This window comes from Liolophura sinensis, chromosome 10 (assembly GCF_032854445.1).
Source record: "Liolophura sinensis isolate JHLJ2023 chromosome 10, CUHK_Ljap_v2, whole genome shotgun sequence".
NCBI classification, from domain to species: Eukaryota; Metazoa; Mollusca; class Polyplacophora; order Chitonida; family Chitonidae; genus Liolophura; species Liolophura sinensis.
The window spans coordinates 36,403,389-36,427,411 of NC_088304.1; the positions used below are offsets into that span (position 1 = coordinate 36,403,389).

The following is a 24,023-nucleotide window of genomic DNA, read 5'->3' on the forward strand; positions in this document are numbered from 1 at the left end:
TCGCCTCGAAGTCAGGAGATCCTGGGATCAAACCTGAGTTGTGTCATACCAAAGACTTTAAAAATGGTTCTTGCTGCTGCCTCGCTTGGCGCTCAACAATGTTAAAGAGGTTAGAGCAAGGAAGCATGACTGGTTGGCCCGGCATTAGTATATTGTGACTGGGTGGTTTGTCATGTCTGGCATCTTTGGCATGATATTTCAGTGTCTGCATCACTTTGGCAGCATGGACTCACCACATGAAGACACATTATGTGTACACTGCACACACACCTGATGACTCCTCGTCATCATATGACTTGACGAATTGTTAAGTGCCAAATTAAACATTTGAGTTGATTTGAGTTGAGTTGAGTTGATTTGAGTTGTGGTTTATGCCATACTCAAGAATATTTCACTTACTGTATATGCCTTATATGACGGGAGGAAACCAGGCACTGCCTGGGGGAAACCCACGACCATCTGTAGGTTGCTGGCACACCTTTTCACTTACGGCTGGAGAGGAAGTTTGCATGAGCTGGACTTGAAATCGCAGAGACCTCATTGGCAAGAGGCTCCTGGGTCATACATACATGTCATATGTCAGACATGGAGGTGAACTCTGTGATTGTGACTGTATTACTGGTTGTCGCCTTTCAGGTGATGTTGTGAGGCATGGAAGTGAACTCTGTGATTGTGACTGTATTACTGGTTGTCGCCTTTCAGGTGATGGTGTCAGACATGGAAGTGAACTCTGTGATTGTGACTGTATTACTGGTTGTCGCCTTTCAGTTGATGGTGTCAGACATGGAGGTGAACTCTGTGATTGTGACTGTATTACTGGTTGTCGCCTTTCAGGTGATGTTGTCAGGCATGGAAGTGAACTCTGTGATTGTGACTGTATTACTGGTTGTCGTGTTTCAGGTGATGGTGTCAGACATGGAAGTGAAATCTGTGATTGTGACTGTATTACTGGTTGTCGTGTTTCAGGTGATGGTGTCAGACATGGAAGTGAACTCTGTGATTGTGACTGTATTACTGGTTGTCGTGTTTCATGTGATGTTGTCAGGCATGGAGGTGAACTCTGTGATTGTGACTGTATTACTGGTTGTTGCCTTTCAGGTGATGGTTTCAGACATGGAAGTGAACTCTGTGATTGTGACTGTATTACTTGTTGTCGTGTTTCATGTGATGTTGTCAGGCATGGAAGTGAACTCTGTGATTGTGACTGTATTACTGGTTGTCGCCTTTCAGGTGATGGTGTCAGACATGGAAGTGAACTCTGTGATTGTGACTGTATTACTGGTTGTCGTGTTTCATGTGATGTTGTCAGGCATGGAAGTGAACTCTGTGATTGTGACTGTATTACTGGTTGTCGTGTTTCATGTGATGTTGTCAGGCCTGGAAGCGAACTCTGTGATTGTGACTGTATTACTGGTTGTCGTGTTTCATGTGATGTTGTCAGGCATGGAAGCGAACTCTGTGATTGTGACTGTATTACTGGTTGTCGTGTTTCATGTGATGTTGTCAGGCATGGAGGTGAACTCTGTGATTGTGACTGTATTACTGGTTGTCGCCTTTCAGGTGATGGTGTCAGACATGGAAGTGAACTCTGTGATTGTGACTGTATTACTGGTTGTTGTGTTTCATGTGATGTTGTCAGGCATGGAAGCGAACTCTGTGATTGTGACTGTATTACTGGTTGTCGTGTTTCATGTGATGTTGTCAGACATGGAGGTGAACTCTGTGATTGTGACTGTATTACTGGTTGTCGCCTTTCAGGTGATGGTGTCAGACATGGAAGTGAACTCTGTGATTGTGACTGTATTACTGGTTGTCGTGTTTCATGTGATGTTGTCAGGCATGGAAGCGAACTCTGTGATTGTGACTGTATTACTGGTTGTCGTGTTTCATGTGATGTTGTCAGGCATGGAAGTGAACTCTGTGATTGTGACTGTATTACTGGTTGTCGCCTTTCAGGTGATGGTGTCAGACATGGAAGTGAACTCTGTGATTGTGACTGTATTACTTGTTGTCGTGTTTCATGTGATGTTGTCAGGCATGGAAGTGAACTCTGTGATTGTGACTGTATTACTGGTTGTCGCCTTTCAGGTGATGGTGTCAGACATGGAAGTGAACTCTGTGATTGTGACTGTATTACTTGTTGTCGTGTTCCAGGTGGTGGTGTCAGACATGGAAGTGAACTCTGTGATTGTGACTGTATTACTGGTTGTTGCTATTAAGGTGATGTTGTCAGACATGGAAGTGAACTCTGTGATTGTGACTGTATTACTGGTTGTCATGTTTCATGTGATGGTGTCAGACATGGAGGTGAACTCTGTGATTGTGACTGTATTACTGGTTGTCGTGTTTCAGGTGATGTTGTCAGACATGGAAGTGAACTCTGTGATTGTGACTGTATTACTGGTTGTCATGTTTCAGGTGATGGTGTCAGACATGGAGGTGAACTCTGTGATTGTGACTGTATTACTTGTTGTCGTGTTTCAGGTGATGGTGTCAGACATGGAAGTGAACTCTGTGATTGTGACTGTATTACTGGTTGTCATGTTTCAGGTGATGGTGTCAGACATGGAGGTGAACTCTGTGATTGTGACTGTATTACTGGTTGTCGTGTTTCATGTGATGTTGTCAGGCATGGAGGTAAACTCTGTGATTGTGACTGTATTACTGGTTGTCATGTTTCAGGTGATGGTGTCAGACATGGAAGTGAACTCTGTGATTGTGACTGTATTACTGGTTGTCATGTTTCATGTGGTGGTGTCAGACATGGAGGTGAACTCTGTGATTGTGACTGTATTACTGGTAGTCATGTTTCAGGTGATGGTGTCAGACATGGAAGTGAACTCTGTGATTGTGACTGTATTACTGGTTGTCATGTTTCAGGTGATGGTGTCAGACATGGAAGTGAACTCTGTGATTGTGACTGTATTACTGGTTGTCATGTTTCAGGTGATGGTGTCAGACATGGAAGTGAACTCTGTGATTGTGACTGTATTACTGGTTGTCATGTTTCAGGTGATGGTGTCAGACATGGAAGTGAACTCTGTGATTGTGACTGTATTACTTGTTGTCGTGTTTCAGGTGATGGTATCAGACATGGAAGTGAACTCTGTGATTGTGACTGTATTACTGGTTGTCATGTTTCAGGTGATGGTGTCAGACATGGAGGTGAACTCTGTGATTGTGACTGTATTACTGGTTGTCGTGTTTCATGTGATGTTGTCAGGCATGGAGGTGAACTCTGTGATTGTGACTGTATTACTGGTTGTTGCCTTTCAGGTGATGGTGTCAGACATGGAAGTGAACTCTGTGATTGTGACTGTATTACTGGTTGTCATGTTTCAGGTGATGGTGTCAGACATGGAAGTGAACTCTGTGATTGTGACTGTATTACTGGTTGTCATGTTTCAGGTGATGGTGTCAGACACGGAGGTGAACTCTGTGATTGTGACTGTATTACTGGTTGTCATGTTTCAGGTGATGGTGTCAGACATGGAGGTGAACTCTGTGATTGTGACTGTATTACTGGTTGTCATGTTTCAGGTGATGGTGTCAGACATGGAAGTGAACTCCGTGATTGAGATCACACTACATATACTGAGCACATTAGTTATTCAGCTACAGAGGATACCTGCTGTGTGAGTATATGGACTGTCCAGACAATCAGTAAATATCATCACAGTGGTCCAGCAGGGTCTATAGATGTCAGACAAAATGCTTACTTGTATAACCAATAGGCTGAGTTGGCATCTCAGTAGTTTCGCCAATTCACGCAGGTTTGGGCAAGACAGGTGTCGGCTCATCGGCGCTGTTAGCATCTCTCGCAAAATCATGGCTTTTAGCTGCTTCAGCTTGCGAGAGGCCCCACTCTGTCTTTTCCAAATCTTTGTAAACTAGAGACAGTTTTAACATGCCGACTAGATTTATATCAAGGACATTTAAATACATGTACGGGGGTCTGTCATAAGAACACAGAGTTCAGACTTGTCTACTCTACAGTCAACTATAATAATTCTGTGTTCATTTACCCCAGCTCAGGTAAATATAACAATACTTGGTTGCAATTTGAACTCACCGATTAAGTAACAGGTACAAAACTTCCTAAGTTCATTTCACCAAATTCTGGAGTCAACCTTGTGATCAGTTCACTAATTTTGGGGTACAGTAAACAATACTTTTCAACAACTTAGACCTTTTCCTTGTGGTTTTAGTGAACAGAATACTTCAATAACGTTGAAAAAATAATTTTGTCCTTGACAGCCACCAGGTGTGTTCTGTGTGGTAGTTGACTCTTTATGGTAGTTGACCCTTTATTTTAGTTATTTGCCACAATTAAACATGTAAAGATATTGTTTAAGGACTACAGTTACATGTGTTGTGAATATTCTTGAGTATAGCATAAAACACCAATCAAATAAATAAATAAATAAATACATGTGTTGTGATTTTCAAATTTGGCCTATTTTTGTTTGTTTTAGCTGGTTTCAGAAGCGTTAGTGTCCTGCTTCCTGATTTTATATGATATCATTTTCATATACTTGTATGTTCTTGTCAGAATAGGACTGAAATACTGGCAGTATGCCAAGGAATTCTGATCATTCATTCAACAACCAAATAACAATTAATTAAATGAGTCAAAAATCACTTAAATAAACCACTGAACCTCTCATGAACTCAATCTCTTTGCCTAAAGACTAGTGTACGGATTTATTTATTTCTATGGTGTTTTATGTTGTACTCAAAAATAGTTTTGTACGCCGGCGGCCAGCATCATGGTGGAGGGAATAGCGGCAATCATCACATCTTCCTCCTTACAACCTGAGAGCCTAAGGGCTAGTGGTCTGAACTGAAGCAATTGTAAGCTGGCGGCCAGCATTATGGTGGAGGGGATAGCGGCAACCATCACACTATCCTCCTTACAACCGAAGAGCCTAAGGGCTAGTGGTCTGACCTGAGCAATTGTACGCTGGTAGCCAGCATTATGGTGGAGGGGATAGCGGCAACCATCACACTTTCCTCCTTACAGCAGGAGAGCCTAAGAGCTAGTGGTCTGAACTGAAGCAATTGTACGCCGGCGGCCAGCATTATGGTGGAGGGGATAGCGGCGACCATCACACCTTCCTCCTTACAGCCGAAGAGCCTAAGGGCTAGTGGTCTGAACTGAAGCAATTGTACGCTGGCGGCCAGCATTATGATGGAGGGGACAGCGGCGACCATCGCACTTTTCTCCTTACAACCAAAGAGCCTAAGGGCTAGTGGTCTGAAGTGAAGAAATTGCACGCCGGCAGCCAGCATTATGGTGGAGGGGATAGTGGCAACCATTACACCTTCCTCCTTACAACCGGAGAGCCTAAGGGCTAGTGGTCTGAAGTGAAGTAACGTTGCATGCAGTACAATTACATGGTATACAACATGTACCATTGAACAAGGTGATAAAAAATTTGTTCCTGTTTACAGGCTGGGTGATAAGAGTTCGCTGGTGATCAGTGTATTTGTGGAGTCTCAAATCGCCAGTCACACAGTAAGTCAGAGGGATTGAATCCAGTCTTCAGCTCTCATATCTTCAGACTTGTTGAGAATAAAGTCATGTGGAACTTTGTGGAGTGTCTACAGCACTCTTAAGGCAGTCCAAGCCAAGGGTATTCATAATTCAAACTGTACTGTAACAAGAATGTGCAAGTAGCTTGTGTGTGAAGAAAATTGTAGATAAAATAGGGATTGTTCACATTTCTTGAGGATTGTAATGATATGTAGACTAAAATTACACTTGACCTCAGATATAGTTTGCACTGCTACTAATGACATACATTTTTGTATATTTATTTGCATGCAGCTGCTCCTATGTATGTATGTATTAGCAGACAGCTACATCTGTGCTCGCATTTCTGTTCCTATTTGCAAACAGCTATACATGTATGTATGCGTTTATTTGCAGCCAGCTACACCCGTATATTTTATTTGCAGGCTGCAGCAGCCTTGCTCTTCAGTCAGATGGTATACTCTGGTTCCAGCGTAGAGGTACAGCCTGAAGACATGTTGTCAGCCTGCTTGTCTGTCTTCACTGATCTAGCTGAGGTAGGAGTAGAGCTTGGTGGTGTCAGCAGCAAACACACTGCTGAGCTGGGGGGGGGGGGGGGGGCTGGGGGAGGGCAGGGGGGGCAGGGGGGAACGTAGCCAAGAATTAAAGTGTAACAAAAATGTGTACTAAACTTAACAGATGTAAAGTTATAATACAAGTGCATAGATTGACATGTATGATAAGTGCAAAAAATAAGTCCAAAACTTGACACAACACAGTGTCTACATTGCAACAGTGTAACACTTTCTACGGTAATGTCATTCTGTCTTTAATGTGATGTTATTAATATGAGCTGGAAAAGTTACATCTGACATCAGTAAAATGTTAAGCGTTTGACAGGTCTCCATTTCATAAATTTCACCCGTCAAATTCTTCTACTTGTACCTTTAGCTGTGTATTTTAGTGTGTATTTGTTTTGCCTTGGTGACCAGATTTGTGAACGCTGCCCGTTTGACTATGGGGTGATGGATGGTCTTCTGCTCTTGCTCTGTGAGCTCTTGGCTCAGGTATTCACTCTTATCTCACTTATAGGTCATGGCTACTAGGTCAGCCAGCCAATCCTCACAATCACAACAACTACATGTACAAAGCACAGTATTATTTGAGCGCCCCATTCCTTGACACATGGCAAGCATGTGATGGCTGTTATCTTTAATTATATTTTAGGTAATGTAACTCCTTCCTGAAAATGATGTAATTTGCATATCATAATTTGTATGCATAAATCAAACTTTATAATATACCTGTACACCTACATTCACTGATATGGTTTTCGTTTCTCGCGTACCATGTACAGGGAAAGCAAGGTTAATTTTTGCATGTTAAACGCACCTGGCAGTAAATTTCTTTTACACAATACACATTTAGAAAAAACTGTCAGTAAGTAAAATACTAAATTATTGACTTAGTGTGGATTAGAATCAATACCAATATACAATTAGAAAAAACTACCAATAAGTTTCTTACTTATAATTGTAATTGGTTATTGGGTAATTAGTTTGTTTTTTGTTTTTTTTGTTACCATCAAATAATAAGTTTACTTCTATATATTCTTCACTGTTTACCTTATGCTGTACCCTGAGTGTCGGTGTCCAATAATAGGGAAAGCAGTGTTAAACAAAATGTTAAGGGTGGTATCTTAAGTGTTGCGTGTATTAAACTGAGGGTTTGCACATATGTGGAGCACAATAATCTGAGGAGGATCTTCCACGGTTGATACAGTGTGTGCATATTAAATGCTGCAAATTACCAAATTCCTGATTTAGTGTACTGGGGATTAGAATCAAGGTTTAACAACATGTTAGGGGTGGTATCTCAGCATATCACAGCATGCATTGACGTGAAATTTGACATGCATATAAAGCACAAGGACATAACACAGATATTTTGCCACTGATGCTCTGTGTGCATATTAATTAGTGTAAATTACAAAATTCACGATTTCAGTACTTAAAGGAGAAGAAAACATAAACATGATGACAAAATCAGATGAAAGAACATCAAAACTTCTTTGCCAATATGACCTTTAATATTTTGGGGATATTTTTTTCAAGAGAAAAGTGTATTTGAAAATATTTTTGTATGGTGGGTATTTGGGACCAACTTTTGGTATTTATCATTGTTGCATAATAATGTTCTAAATAAGGATATGATGCTTGTCTAATAAATTTATTTGAATGTAAATTTGTTGTTTATATCAAAACATATGCATTTAACCTAAATTTTGATAATATTTATGAACATATTCAAAATATAAATATGATCCAAATTGAGGTTTAATACATTTGTTAGCTGAACAAATAAAAAGAACAAATTCTAGTGCAGAAATATTTATTAAAGCTGTGTTACACCCTCATTTATGACATTATTAAACAAAGACTATAAGTACCAAAAGGTGGTCCCAAATACCCAACGTACAATTATTTTCAAGTGTCTTTTTCTCCTTAAGGAAAAATCGGGAAAAAATATTGAAGACCACATTTAGGAATAACTTTTCGCTCTCTTCCGTCTGAACTTTGTCATTTTTATGTTTTCTCCACCTTTAATGTATTCAGCTGAAGTTTTGCTTTCATGTGTCAGCCACAGCTGAACTCTTTGGTTGCCTTGCTACAAAGTCCAAGTTGACTACATATTTAATGTGGCTTTTACTACAATATGTTGTATTTGTATGATATGTATTGTATACCTGAATTGTGAGGTAATGTAAGACATGTTCATGCAAACCACGGTGAAGCATTGGGCTATTAAAGTTTAGCACAGCTTCTAAGAATAATCCTGTGTTTTTCATCCCCCCTCCCCTAGTGTGATGTACCTGTGGCCCAGATGTACATACAGACTGGGATATGGAGCACCATGTGGCAGAGGATTGCCCAGGCCCTACACATTCGTAACGCAGAGATGGACATGCCCGTGGAGGACATGGAGACGGAAGGGGAGAGTACTGTGCCATTTGAACCCCCAGACTGGGCCCTCATGTCCCCACAAGGGCTGATGGCTGTCCTGCAGATGTCAGTCTCTGTCTTCTCTAAGGTAAGGTAAAACCATGTGAGCAAAATTGTGTTCCAAATGTGTGATTTTTTACTGTATCATGTTTTAGGAGTGATTACTTTTTCTTTTTGTTTTTTGAGCCAGTGACAATAAACATAAATATGTTGACCCTTGTTTAGTAAATGGAACATATTTTGGTAATTGTCTCTTCAAATCAATGTTTGCTGAAGGATTTTAATCCTCTAAACTTGAGAAGTCATTTGTATCCAGAAACATCTCTGATAATTTGACTTACAACAGACTTTATCTGCGGTATACATGTAAGCTTCCCATTCTTATTACTTTTATTTTTGCTTTTTTTTTTTTTTTGTACAGATGGTTTTAGATGCTGTATTTACATGTATACTTTTTATGATAAATCCTACCTTTGCATACCTGGTGTTTATAGGCTCACTATTAATTACAGATCACATGTATGGTATTGTGTGGAACTTTGTGGTGTCGCCACAATATCTACAGAACTACTTCATGTAGATTTTCACATTTCTTAACTTTTTTCTTAGAGATTTGGAGCAGCAGCCCATATCAAACCAGTTGCGTCTCTTTAACATTAATGCATCATTGTTTGATATATTGGTTTTTCACTGGTAGTGAAGGATTGCATCACTTAAGAGGATGAAACAGCCTAATGGCACTGTCTCCCTTTAGCCCGACTCCTGTATGTGAGGGAGGACTACAGGTTTGCACCCTGTCAGTCCAGCTGTCTGTCACACTAGTTAACCCTGTCATGTGTAATATTGAAGTTCTAAAACTGATGTAAGTGTTTAGTCCACCAAATGAATTTGTGATGTTAATGCTTAGTCCATCAAATTAATTTGTGAACTGATGTTAATGTTTAGTTCATCATTTTTAATTTGTGAACTGATGTTAATGTTTAGTCCATCAAATTAATTTGTGAACTGATGTTAATGCTTAGTCCATCAAATTAATTTGTTAACTAATGCTAGCATTTAGTCCATCAAATTAATTTGTGGTCTGATTTTATCATTTAGTCCATTAACTTAATTTGTGATCTGATGTTAGTGTTAAGTCCATCAAATTAATTTGTGAACTGATGTTAATGTTTAGTCCATCAAATTAATTTGTGAACTGATGTTAATGCTTAGTCCATCAAATTAATTTGTTAACTAATGCTAGCATTTAGTCCATCAAATTAATTTGTGGTCTGATTTTATCATTTAGTCCATTAACTTAATTTGTGATCTGATGTTAGTGTTAAGTCTATCAAATTAATTTGTGAACTGATGTTGCAGGAAACATTCCAATGTATTCCCAACCTTGCTGCCGGGGATAGTGTGGTAATGCTAACATTAGTGCATCTGATGAGAGAGGAGTTTTTGGAGCAGACTGCTAACAGGTTTGCATTCACTTTTACGTTCACTTCACATCTTATTATTTGACCACAAGATTTGAGGGAGATTTTCCTAGCTCAGGCATTTCACAACTTGGTTTTCCGTTTCAGTTTTCTAATAGTATTATTCCATCTAATTGGAGAGGAATTCCTGGATTACAGTGATCAGTGTTCTCAGACTGTACATGTAGCTTTAAATTAGATAGTTTTCCTGGATTACAGTAATCAGTGTTCTCAGACTGTACATGTAGCTTTAAATTAGATAGTTTTCCTGGATTACAGTAATCAGTGTTCTCAGAGTGTACATGTACTTGTAGCTTTAAATTAGATAGTTTTCCTGGATTACAGTAATCAGTGTTCTCAGAGTGTACATGTACTTGTAGCTTTAAATTAGACAGTTTCCCTGGATTACAGTAATCAGTGTTCTCAGAGTGTACATGTACTTGTAGCTTTAAATTAGATGGTTTCCCTGGATTACAGTAAAGAGTGTTCTCAGAGTGTACATGTACTTGTAGCTTTAAATTAGACAGTTTCCCTGGATTACAGTAACCAGTGTTCTCAGAGTATACATGTACATGTAGCTTTAAATTAGATGGTTTCCCTGGATTACAGTAATCAGTGTTCTCAGAGTATACATGTACATGTAGCTTTAAATTAGACAGTTTCCCTGGATTACAGTAACCAGTGTTCTCAGAGTATACATGTACATGTAGCTTTAAATTAGACAGTTTCCCTGGATTACAGTAATCAGTGTTCTCAGAGTGTACATGTACTTGTAGCTTTAAATTAGACAGTTTCCCTGGATTACAGTAATCAGTGTTCTCAGAGTGTACATGTACTTGTAGCTTTAAATTAGATGGTTTCCCTGGATTACAGTAAAGAGTGTTCTCAGAGTGTACATGTACTTGGAGCTTTAAATTAGATGGTTTGCTGGATTATAGTAATTAGTGTTCTCAGAGTATACATGTACTTGTAGCTTTAAATTAGATGGTTTCCCTGGATTACAGTAAAGAGTGTTCTCAGAGTGTACATGTACTTGTAGCTTTAAATTAGATGGTTTGCTGGATTATAGTAATTAGTGTTCTCAGAGTATACATGTACTTGTAGCTTTAAATTAGATAGTTTTCCTGGATTACAGTAAAGAGTGTTCTCAGAGTATACATGTACTTGTAGCTTTAAATTAGATGGTTTCCCTGGATTACAGTAAAGAGTGTTCTCAGAGTGTACATGTACTTGTAGCTTTAAATTAGATGGTTTGCTGGATTATAGTAATTAGTGTTCTTAGAGTATACATGTACTTGTAGCTTTAAATTAGACAGTTTTCCTGGATTACAGTAATTAGTGTTCTCAGAGTATACATGTGGCTTTAAATTAGACAGTTTAACTGGATTACAGTAACCAGTGTTCTCAGAGTATACATGTAGCTTTAAATTAGACAGTTTCCCTGGATTACAGTAATCAGTGTTCTCAGAGTATACATGTAGCTGTAAATTAGACAGTTTCCCTGATTACAATAATCAGTGTTCTCAGAGTATGCATGTACATGGCTTTAAATTAGACAGTTTCCCTGGATTACAGTAATTAGTGTTCTCAGAGTATACATGTACATGCAGCTTTAAATTAGACAATTTCTCTGGATTACAGTAACCACTGTTCTCAGAGTATACATGTAGCTTTTAATTATACAGTTTCCCTGGCTTAAACTGCTCACAGATTAGCTCTCACTTTCACTGAAATTAGCACGCAAGGGATGAGGGCCTCTCATACTCATACTTTTACTTTGCAAACAGTTGCTTTCTTTGAGATATTTGGGCAATCTAACTGTCATGTGTTTTCTTTTTTTTTTTTTTTTGGATTTAGCTACAATGGCAGTGGTGTACAACTGACAGAAGACATCATTTTACTGGTCAGTCAGCTTTGCTGCTTCCCATTCGCAGTAGACGCCAAGGAGGAGCTATTGTCAGAAATCCAGAGGTAACAATACCAGGTTTTCCCACCGCTAATGTAAATATTGTAAAATAACTGTACAGATAATATGAGGAAAAATTTAAATTACTTCAAATTATTTAAATTCCTATGTGTTTTACAACTCCAGATGTAGTCATGTCCAGTCATGATGACATACAGATGTTGGAATTGTTTAAGGACTTTGGTGTTGTCTTGTAATTATAACAAAGATGTTATTGTGACACATTGCTTTATATTTAATATATAATAATAGCAACAGCAGCCTTGTTAAATTTGAACTCGAAATAAGTTGAAAATAAACTGTGCCAGATATACACATGTAAGAAAACTTAAATTCATTAATGATTGATGTAGCGAAAATTGGTTTCAAAGTTTAGTTAACGTAACGTTTAGAGAACGTATTATCCACTTTTGTTGTTGTTGTAGCTGCCTGCTGTCTGCACAACTCCTTCCTCGTGTACTCAAAGCCTGTGTGAAGTTCCTGAAGCCAGACCAGCTGGAGATCCCCCTGGGCCTTGTCACTAGGCTGGTGCTGGGCAACACACAGTTTGTCGCTCAGTTTACACACACCATCAATGGTCTCAATGTAAGTTTACCACATGTAGATGTGCCGTACTGACAACATTGTACTGTAGTTGATTAGTCCAGATGCTTGACCCTATTGATATGTAGGATAAAGCACACAATACCACTGTTGCGTCTGACGTAGCTTTCTCATTGGTTGTTGGCAAATCAAAATCATGACAGCCTCGTTTTTGTAAAGAGGTCAGCTGTTTGTGGATTAATTCTTAGGGGAAAATCCCTCACAAACATGGCTGTACAACGCTTTGTCGTTTCATTCACTTTTGACCTAACATTTGTCCGTAAAATGAATACAGATCTGTCATGCGTTAACAAAGCAAGAAACATGGAATTTAATTTCCTTCAACCCAAACCAGTTGATTGTTTGAAGGTATGTTTGGACATTATTGCTGTATTGGCCAACAGAATATGGAAAATCTCTCATTTTTGAAAATATTCCCTGCCTGAACTAGCGAAAACTGTCTCAACTACATTTTGTGGGGTCATCATGATTGTGTTGCCCAACATGTTCACGTCATGTAGGCCTACAAACTGTATCCTTCACATGTGTCAAACCTACATTGCGAGAAATGAAGGTAACAAGTACTGTGCTATTTGTTGTTAGAACAGGGTAGGTAATGAGTTCAAGTGCTGGACTACGTAGTTGATTTATAATGTTGACTTGATTGTGAGAGGCCTATTACAAAGTTGCGTCAGTTTGGATTTTTTTAACAATGACATCCTACTGGGAAAATGTAAGTCTCAGCGACTAAATAAATATTTTGTGACATTTATTTGTCTCTAAAAGAGCACTTTTTCATATCCAGTAGCTGCCAGAATTCAAAAGTAAATAAATCTATCAAAAGTAGAAAAGTGTGAAAGTAATGTCCTAATAGCTGGTTGTGTCCTCTGGGCACCTGTGGTTTACTCTTCCAATCATAATACCAGCAACCATCATATATTGATTTCATTTAACAACTATGTTCTGGGTTGATTACTTAGGGCCTGGGGGTGAGTTACCTGTCCTCCTCAGTGGACCCTGATGTACCTGTGTGTGTCCTGGGGGACATCCTCTCTGTCTGCAGCCATCTTGTCCGAGTCTCACCAGAAAACATGGTGCTGGCCCAGGCCGTCTTCCAGGGGAAACATGGTAAGCAATCTCATTCAGACACTGAATGACCCTGACAGCAGACCCCCAAACTGGCTGCAGTCCCCCACCCACAAAACTGACTGCAGCCCCCCACCCACAAAACTGACTGCAATTCCCCACCCACAAAATTGACTAGGATTTCCCCACCCACAAAACTGACTGCAGTCTCCAACCCACAAAACTGACTGCAGTTCCCCACCCACAAAACTGACTGCAGTTCCCCACCCACAAAACTGACTGCAGCCCCCCACCCACAAAACTGACTGCAGTTCCCCACCCACAATACTGACTGCAGCCCCCCGCCCCACCCACAAAACTGACTGCAGTTCCCCACCCACAAAACTGACTGCAGTTCCCCACCCACAAAATTGACTAGGATTTCCCCACCCACAAAACTGACTGCAGCCCCCCACCCACAAAACTGACTGCAATTCCCCACCCACAAAACTGACTGCAGCCCCCCACCCACAAAACTGACTGCAGCCCCCCGCCCCACCCACAAAACTGACTGCAGTTCCCCACCCACAAAACTGACTGCAGTTCCCCACCCACAAAATTGACTAGGATTTCCCCACCCACAAAACTGACTGCAGCCCCCCACCCACAAAACTGACTGCAATTCCCCACCCACAAAACTGACTGCAGCCACCCACCCACAAAACTGACTGCAGTTCCCCACCCACAAAATTGACTAGGATTTCCCCACCCACAAAACTGACTGCAGTCTCCAACCCACAAAACTGACTGCAGTTCCCCACCCACAAAACTGACTGCAGTTCCCCACCCACAAAACTGACTGCTGCCCCCACCCACAAAACTGACTGCAGTTCCCCACCCACAAAACTGACTGCAGTTCCCCACCCACAAAACTGACTGCAATCCCCCACCCACAAAATTGACTGCAGTTCCCCACCCACAAAACTGACTGCAGTTCCCCACCCACAAAACTAACTGCAGCCCCCTGCCCCACCCACAAAACTGACTGCAGTTCCCCACCCACAAAACTGACTGCAGTTCCCCACCCACAAAACTGACTGCAGTTCCCCACCCACACAACTGACCGCTGCCCCCACCCACAAAACTGACTGCAGTTCCCAACCCACAAAACTGACTGCAGCCCCCCACCCACAAAACTGACTGCAGTTCCTCACCCACAAAATTGACTGCAGTTCCCCACCCACAAAATTGACTAGGATTTCCCCACCCACAAAACTGACTGCAGTCTCCAACCCACAAAACTGACTGCAGTTCCCCACCCACAAAACTGACTGCAGTTCCCCACCCACAAAACTGACTGCAATCCCCCACCCACAAAACTGACTGCTAATGTATGAGTGAAAACCTCTTGAGTATAGCGTTATTAAAAAGTCAAACAAATAAATAAGATCCTAACATTGGCATCCATTTTCAGGGGATTTTGAGCCGCTGTCTTGCCTGTTGTCTCACTCATCAGCCGTGGTCCGGTCTAGAACCTGTAATATACTGGGCAATCTGATGAAACATAACAACTCACTTTATGAACAGCTGGGCAAAAGGTATGTGTACATTTACACTGGTCTGATGAAACATAACAACTCACTTTATGAACAGCTGGGCAAAAGGTATGTGTACATTCACACTGGTCTGATGAAACATAACAACTCACTTTATGAACAGCTGGGCAAAAGGTATGTGTACATTTAGACTGATCTGATGAAACATAACAACTCACTTTATGAACAGCTGGGCAAAAGGTATGTGTACATTTAGACTGATCTGATGAAACATAACAACTCACTTTATGAACAGCTGAGCAAAAGGTATGTGTACATTTAGACTGATCTGATGAAACATAACAACTCACTGTATGAACAGCTGGGCAAAAGGTATGTGTACATTTACACTGGTCTGATGAAACATAACTCACTTTATGAACAGCTGGGCAAAAGGTATGTGTACATTTAGACTGATCTGATGAAACATAACAACTCACTTTATGAACAACTGGGCAAAAGGTATGTGTACATTTAGACTGATCTGATGAAACATAACAACTCACTTTATGAACAGCTGGGCAAAAGGTATGTGTACATTTAGACTGATCTGATGAAACATAATAACTCACTTTATGAACAGCTGGGCAAAAGGTATGTGTACATTTAGACTGATCTGATGAAACATAACAACTCACTTTATGAACAGCTGGGCAAAAGGTATGTGTACATTTAGATTGATCTGATGAAACATAATAACTCACTTTATGAACAGCTGGGCAAAAGGTATGTGTACATTTAGACTGATCTGATGAAACATAACAACTCACTTTATGAACAGCTGGGCAAAAGGTATGTGTACATTTAGACTGATCTGATGAAACATAACAACTCACTTTATGAACAGCTGGGCAAAAGGTATGTGTACATTTAGACTGATCTGATGAAACATAACAACTCACTTTGTGAACAGTCAAGGAAATATATGCCAACTAGATTTCTAGTGCTTTCAGTGCTGCATCCTTCGTTGGAAAAAATAATACAACCCAAAAGTTTAACAAAAATGAAGGAACTATATTTGTCCTATTGCTGTGTGTTGTATGTTGTAGAGAGGACTTGTTTACTGGGCTGTTTGCCTGTCTCAAAGACGAGGATCACAATGTTAGAAAGGTAGGTGTTATAGCTGGGGGCTCAAAAAAGTGGCCAGATTTCACTAGTTATATGTCACTACTCTAAATAACTTAAAATTTTGTCCACAAAAATGCATTTTTAGAGGCAAATGAATCTCACAAAATATTATTTTGGTGCTGAAACTTACAATTTTGATCCCATGTTCCAAGCAAACCTCAAAACACCTTCCTAAAATCAGTAGAACTGTCAGAATCAGGAAATGGGCAAGTTGGTCATGGACGAAATTTCTGGTCATTTAGGGTATTTGCCAACTATTACACTGCTCTTCAGTGCTTTGAAATTTGATTCTCCATACTGTAGGCTTTTGTTATATTTTATGTCTGTATAAATCAGGCTTCTGCTGGGGGACAACAAATCCCTGGGATCTCAGTTTCCATGCTACTGTTAAATGAATGTGATGACAAGACAGCATTTGAGAAATATTCTGTATTAGTGATGCAAATTGTGATTAACATGGTGCGATGGAAAATGTAAGTTGCTATTATATACATGTGAAGCATTTACATTAATAGTTAGATTAAAATCCTAACTGCATGAACAGAGACAAATTTACAGGAAGCCAGATTTCACCAGTTACATGTGAACATTTGTCACTATCACACAGTTGTTAATGTACTTGTTTTACTCTTACATTCCATAGTCTTTTATACTACGAGTCATAATGTACATGACAGTGCTGTCTCGGTTCCTGCATGCTGTTTAGTTCACTGGTCTCATTGTGCTGTGTTATATTTTCAATGTGTCAGTTCATGTGTGGGTAATGCTGGTTACCACAGTGCTGACCAGTACCCCAGACTGAGGCCTGCTATCCCCCTGCTGGTGGTTAGTTGTGTCACTGGTCTCATTGTGCTGTGTTATGTTTTGAGTGTGTCAGTTCTTGTGTGGGTAATGCTGGTTATCACAGTGCCGACCTGTACCCCAAACTGAGGCCTGCTATCCCCCTGCTGGTGGTCAGTTGTGTCACTGGTCTCATTGTGGTTTGTTTTGTTTTCGATGTGTCAGTTATGCTGTGGGTAATGCTGGTTACCACAGTGCCTACCTGTACCCCAAACTGAGGCTTGCTATCCCCCTGCTGGTGGTTAGTTGTGTCACTGGTCTCATTGTGCTATGTTATATTTTGGGTGTGTCAGTTATGCTGTGGGTAATGCTGGTTACCACAGTGCTGACCTGTACCCCAAACTGAGGCCTGCTATCCCCCTGCTGGTGGTTAGTTGTGTCACTGGTCTCATTGTGCTATGTTATATTTTGGGTGTGTCAGTTATGCTGTGGGTAATGCTGGTTACCACAGTGCCTACCTGTACCCCAAACTGAGGCTTGCTATCCCCCTGCTGGTGGTCAGTTGTGTCACTGGTCTCATTGTGCTATGTTATATTTTGGGTGTGTCAGTTATGCTGTGGGTAATGCTGGTTACCACAGTGCTGACCTGTACCCCAAACTGAGGCCTGCTATCCCCCTGTTGGTGGTTAGTTGTGTCACTGGTCTGATTGTGCTGTGTTATGTTTTCAGTGTGTCAATTATGCTGTGGGTAATGCTGGTTACCACAATGCTGACCAGTACCCCAAACTGAGGCCTGCTATCCCCCTGCTGGTGGTCAGTTGTGTCACTGGTCTCATTGTGCTATGTTATATTTTGGGTGTGTCAGTTATGCTGTGGGTAATGCTGGTTACCACAGTGCCTACCTGTACCCCAAACTGAGGCCTGCTATCCCCCTGCTGGTGGTCAGTTGTGTCACTGGTCTGATTGTGCTGTGTTATGTTTTCAGTGTGTCAGTTATGCTGTGGGTAATGCTGGTTACCACAATGCTGACCAGTACCCCAAACTGAGGCCCGCTATCCCCCTGCTGGTGGTCAATTGTGTTACTGGCCTAATTGTGCTGTGTTATGTTTTCAGTGTGTCAGTTATGCTGTGGGTAATGCTGGTTACCACAGTGCCGACCTGTACCCCAGACTGAGGCCCGCTATCCCCCTGTTGGTGGAGCTGTTAAGGGACCCAGTGACTAAGACACGGTGTCATGCAGCCAGTAAGTCTATGAAATATTTACCCAAATCAGTTATCCCAACTGGCCTCAGAATCTACATGTACACATATGCTTTCTTTTAAATCTGAAGGAACTTAGATATTAATAATTATAGTGAAATATTGTATCAAGTTAGTACACATAGTGGTAGATTAAGGTCAATGTTGGCATTTTTTGTTGTTTTTTTTTTTTGTTTTGTTTGATTTGGTTTTGAGAACAGCAAAATAATCATGATAAGCCTGGCTTGGCCTATGTTAATGTTCCTGTCAGTCATTGCTTTAATCTCTCTATCCCCCTTAGATGCCTGTGGTAACCTGAGCCTCCACTCCCCTGCACTGTGTCAAGATCTCATCAAGGCTAAAGCTGTTAACAGGTAATTCGCTCATCCAGTCCCATAGTTGGTCTCTTCAGTTGTTCACACTAAGACACTTTATCAGTCATTCATTAAATACATGTCCCTCAGTCAGTCATTTGGTCACTCACTCAGTCCCTTTGCCAGTGAATCATCCACATCAGTTGTGAATGGGATTAGTATATATCGGAGAACATCAGCTAATGTGGATAAGAGCTGTGAAGATTTTATGATACACATAGAAATTTGGCATGGGAAATTTTAATGTTAGAGCAATATACATGTATGTACTTATTTGTGTCTGATTTACTCTGATTGGTTGTTATAGCCTTGTTTCATATTGTTGGATGTTTTACCCTGTGTTTGATTGGTTGTTATAACCTTGTTTCATGTTGAGTGTTTTAGTTTGTGTTTGATTGGTTGTTATGGCCTTGTTTCATGTTGTTGGATGTTTTGCTTTGTGTTTGATTGGTTGTTATCATGGTTATTGTCGTGTTTCAGGTTGTTGGATTTGGTGTGTCATGACACCCAGTACAATGTCCAGTCGTGTGCTCTGTTGGCCCTAAGGACAATGTCGCAACAACCATCTCTGAAAAAGGTAACAAAACACAAACACTGCTTGTGATTGGCTGGATTGTCTAAAAGAAAACACACTTTGTGCTGCAGCCTGAAAAATGTGGAAATCTTTCTCTTCAGCTTTCAAATAAGTGTCTTGACTGAAATGATAACTACATGTACATGTATAATTATATGCTAAGGCAAAGTCTGATTAGAATCGTTAAGAACACCACAACATTTGATGATTTTTTTGAAATAGTGTCATGATGAAACCAGTACCTTTGGCAAGCTTTAGTGGCTTGAATGACTTCTCTAAGCTGATTTTTATATGTACACAAAAATGGCTTTGTGGTAAATAAATATTGTATGGACAAACTCATTATCCTGGTGTTGAGAAAGGTATATAGGGGGTGTGTCAGAATTTTGGAAGGGTTCACACAAAGGGTTGAAATCTCCAGATATTGTTCTCAACTCATGGGTAACTTATAAAGGAAAGTGTTGTTACCAAGAACGATTGATCCAAATAGTCATGAAGTGTCAGAAGTTACATCTCGTGTCCATACTAAAACCATGTATTTAGGCTTTCCTTTTTTATAGAAAATTCCTTACTTTTTCAAGTATTTCACCATTATATGCACCTACTCCCCTGCTAGGAAGTTTGGTGTAGGAAGAAGGTTTTTTTGATACATGTACATGTAAGCTGAAACAATTTCCTTTGATTTCCCTGTCTTCTTTTATAATTTAGATGGCCATTGTCTGGTTTGTAATGTTTGTACCTGTATTTAACCTGCTACACCACTCTTTCTGACTACAGGAAATGCTAGTGCTCAAGGCTGCTAAAAAACTGTCCCCAATCACATCTGGTCATACCCCACGAGGTCGCTCTGGAAGTGGGAGTCGTCCTATTAGCGTTGTCTCCAGCCTCAAGAGCTCTGCAGGGAGCCTCAACACTGTGGTGAACCATTGTAATAAGTTGTTACTCGTTCTCAAGGGCTGATAACTCTTACAAGCATGTTACCTGCTAGTCAAACTTATGTTTTCTATCCAAGAACTGTAACTGTTAAATGGACATTGTAATACTTGTGAATTGTTACTGCTTTCAGAAAATAACAGGAAATATTGCAGGATAGTCCACATTTTTTGCACATGATAATTAGCAAGCTTTTATTTTCATTTTTATTCCATCTTCTAATGTAATGTTGACAAGCGATTTCTTCCGCCCATAAAACAACCATTTAAAGTGGTGTGGTCTTTATTTGCAGGGAGGCATATATACTGATTTGATAACTGTTTATACAAAATACATGTATGTGTTATAATGAGGGTAATGATAAAGGAACCTTGTAGTGAGGTATTACTGATTCTGAATTTATGATGATAATATATAAATGTAATGCATGTATTGTCATACTAAATGCTGTCTGCGATGAAAACACATTGAGCATGGGTAACTTGTATGCTCAAGGCAAGATACATCTGTGCTTTCCTCTGGAGAATGTTTGTTTTTTTTACTCCCAAAATGTGGATGTACTTGTAGTTTTCTACTTAGTTTGTAGTGATAATGTGTATGGTGGTGATATCTTTGACACTGGTTAGCTCAATGTTCCACAGTTGTTCCTTAGATTACACTGCATAATTCTACCTCTTCATGTACTTAGCAAAATATTCATGTGTGCATCCATTCCGAACACAGCCCAGTTTCTTTTAAATTTTTCAGATGTCCATGTAGTAGAGACACAAATCTGAGGTGCTAGAGTTGTTTTTTTGTATTGAATTGTTTGCTTTAGTTTAATGAAGAGCAGTCTGTATTTATGTTTATTTACATGTATATGTACGCATATATTCACATGATTCTTCGCAGCATTTCTTTTTTTTTTAATGTTGGATGTCCGTCCATTGCTGTTTAAACCAGCTATTGCTTGTTCACGTATAATACTGTAGGTTTGAGAGACAAAAATAATAAATGTTCCGTGCTATAATTGTGAATGTATTTTTCTGTCGCTTACTGTTTTAAAAGAAAACTAAAGTAACATTGTCAGTACATATTTCTAACGGTCCATCTAAGAGTTTTGCTTGCTTGCCTATGGAATATGTGTAATATGTATAATATGCTAGTTGGAACATGTGGTTCTGAAGTACAATCACTTGTGACTACCTATACATGTGTACCTGTATGAATGGTGCATTATTTAATGTCATACATTCTTGAGACATCTGTCACTCCAAAACTCCCTTTCTATGTTTAAGCAAGCCCTGACTGTAATGTATTTTACAGAGAGGAATTGTTTTTCATGATGAACGATGAACCGTGTTGGTTGGTACAATGAATCATACTCTTCACCACACTGGCTGTTTTTTTTTTGTTTTTTTTTTTTTTTGTTTTTTTTTTTTTTGTTTTTTTTTTTTAACCTACTTGCAGTTGAGGTTAGTCTCATCTTTAAACCTGACGAGACACTGAACTGCAGGTGTATAAGGTTGATACCATCTAGTTCAGTGTGGTGCATGTGGCTGTGTGAACATCTCAGGTGATAACTGCACAGTCAGTGGCATTTTAAGATACTGTGGTGTGTGTGCTAGTTATAGCTCAATGGACACTTCACCCAAGAATAACAGTCAGAAGTAGCTCAGTTATTTTTACACCCTTAATGCTTTTTGCACACAAATGCATATAGAAAATACATTGTAACATTTTATACCAATACTATTTATAACATTCACTTATTGTTTAAATACTTTTGCATTATTATTTTACTCTGTTTGTATTAAAGAATACCAGCTTCTTTATCTGAAAGAAGTTGGCAATCCGTCCACTTTTCAAACGCCACATTGAGAACTTCACTTATGCATTTTGAAGTTTTTTTGTGTTAGATATATTTAAGCATCTAGGTACAAATATCTCCTGCAAGCGTTGAAGACATGTTAATATATGACTTTATTTAATTATGGGAGTAGGTATTTACCTATCAGTTTATAGGTGTACATGTAAGTAGAATAAAGTGTAGATATACCTGTTTACCCTAATTCCTCAACCTTTTCGTATATAGAAGAGGAACTTTGAGTGCAGTTTATGCACCTATTTGATTTTGCAGACAAAACTATATTGGTTAGGTTAGCCAATTTCAGGGCTTCACAAAAAGTATAATTTTCACAGAATAATGCCCTCAGAATTTGCCTAAATAAACACCTTGTGAACATGCGAAAAGGTTGAAGAATCACAGTAGGTGAGACATAGGCTGTACATGTACTTTTAACCTATTCACTTAGTATGTCATAGTTTTCATACATTCTCCATTTCAATGTGTTAAGTTATTTCTCTTAGCCTGACTGAATATAATACATATTTTAATGTTGAATTATATGCGTCATATGAACATGAATCCTATGGATGGTTTTGCGGGTACATACTCAGTGCACATGTGTCTGGTACAACATACAAGTACACAACATATAACAGAAAAACTCCCCCTTATGTGATCTTTGTTGAAGATTGGTAGATGTAGGGATCGCAGCTCTTTGTGTCGAAGTGAGAAAATGTGAATATGCTATGACATTTTGTAGCAATTTGTCTCAATCTGAAAAAAAAGTGTGGAAAATGCAAAACTGAAGTTACCAATACGTCTTGGAAACTTTCTGTTTTCATATGGGGTTGTTTGTAGTGGTTTTTTCATATCTGCTGTATGTTGGCCTCCTCGGGATAAATAAACTTGTATGATGTCACAGAGCCATCCAGACATGCATGCAGCTGAAACACATGTCGCCTTAAAGCGTGTCAAGATTATTCGTGGTTTTGCCTGGTGTAACTTGTGACAAAGTGAGACAAGTGTAACAAAGGTGTGACAAAAATATGACTAAAACAGAAAACTGTTATATTAAAAAATGTTTTATGCAAAAAAATGTCAGTTGACAATTTGATCCTGTGATCTCTGATAATGCCATTATTATTTAATGTGACATCTGTGAGAAAACCGGAGTTTGATCAGCTGGTAAATCTGTCAGGATCTTGCCACCTTGAAATCGATCAAATGGCTTGCCCGTGAAGGTTACTTTCCATTGTTACCATAGTTACAGAGGAATTCTCTGACAAAAAAATTCACATTTAGATTTTGAGTGCAAAGTTGAAAGTAAAAAAGTCTGCATTCCAAAGGCTCCACTACATGCAATGTTCTTTCCACTCAATTCGGCAAAATTAAAACAGGACTGTTAGTTACGAGTAATGGTCTTAATGTCACATGTAATGGTCTTAATGACACATTTATTTCAAAGACAGCATGAATGTTTCATCAGTTCAGTATGATGTTAATTTGTTGAAACACCCGGCTTTTTATTCTAAATCCTTCATCCGCTTTTGAACAATTGGACCCTGTATCAGTAGCGTGCGGGTTATGATGGCACAGACATACAGTAACTCTTACAGTGTGGATCCCTAGCACTCAAATTGTAAGGAGATAGATGTGCAAAACTAATATAGCCCAGTTCTCATTCGTCCATTACCAAACCAGACCACATACCTAATTAATGGAAATGTCATTAAGGAAATGTGTTTATTAAAATATATCAATTGATAATTATTGTCTTGTTTTATGTAACATGGTATGATGTTCAGTTGCATATTGGTTGACATGGATTCTGACTGGTTAAGTGATATAGTGAGTGAATGAGTGATTGGGGTTTAACGCCGTGCTCAACAATTTTTCAGTCATATGACGACGAAGGAGTCCTTACGGTGTATGTAATGTACTTCCTTGTTGCAGGACGGATTTCCACCGCTCTTTTATCTAGT

At 39.5% G+C, this 24,023-nt stretch overlaps 1 protein-coding gene across 1 annotated transcript in view; it reads left to right on the plus strand.

Moving 5' to 3' along the window:
- LOC135477176 (serine/threonine-protein kinase 36-like) overlaps window positions 1-21,582 on the plus strand; it is a 52,275-nt gene extending 30,693 nt beyond the window's left edge. The window contains 15 exon segments of the mRNA XM_064757332.1: window positions 3,541-3,635; window positions 5,455-5,518; window positions 5,962-6,072; window positions 6,508-6,582; window positions 8,378-8,605; window positions 9,877-9,980; window positions 11,835-11,948; window positions 12,369-12,528; window positions 13,506-13,653; window positions 15,065-15,188; window positions 16,235-16,295; window positions 18,207-18,336; window positions 18,634-18,706; window positions 19,187-19,283; window positions 20,058-21,582. Of these exon segments, the coding sequence (XP_064613402.1) occupies window positions 3,541-3,635; window positions 5,455-5,518; window positions 5,962-6,072; window positions 6,508-6,582; window positions 8,378-8,605; window positions 9,877-9,980; window positions 11,835-11,948; window positions 12,369-12,528; window positions 13,506-13,653; window positions 15,065-15,188; window positions 16,235-16,295; window positions 18,207-18,336; window positions 18,634-18,706; window positions 19,187-19,283; window positions 20,058-20,240 (1,767 nt within the window). The 3' untranslated portion in view covers window positions 20,241-21,582.
- The last annotated feature ends 2,441 nt before the right edge of the window (window positions 21,583-24,023 follow it).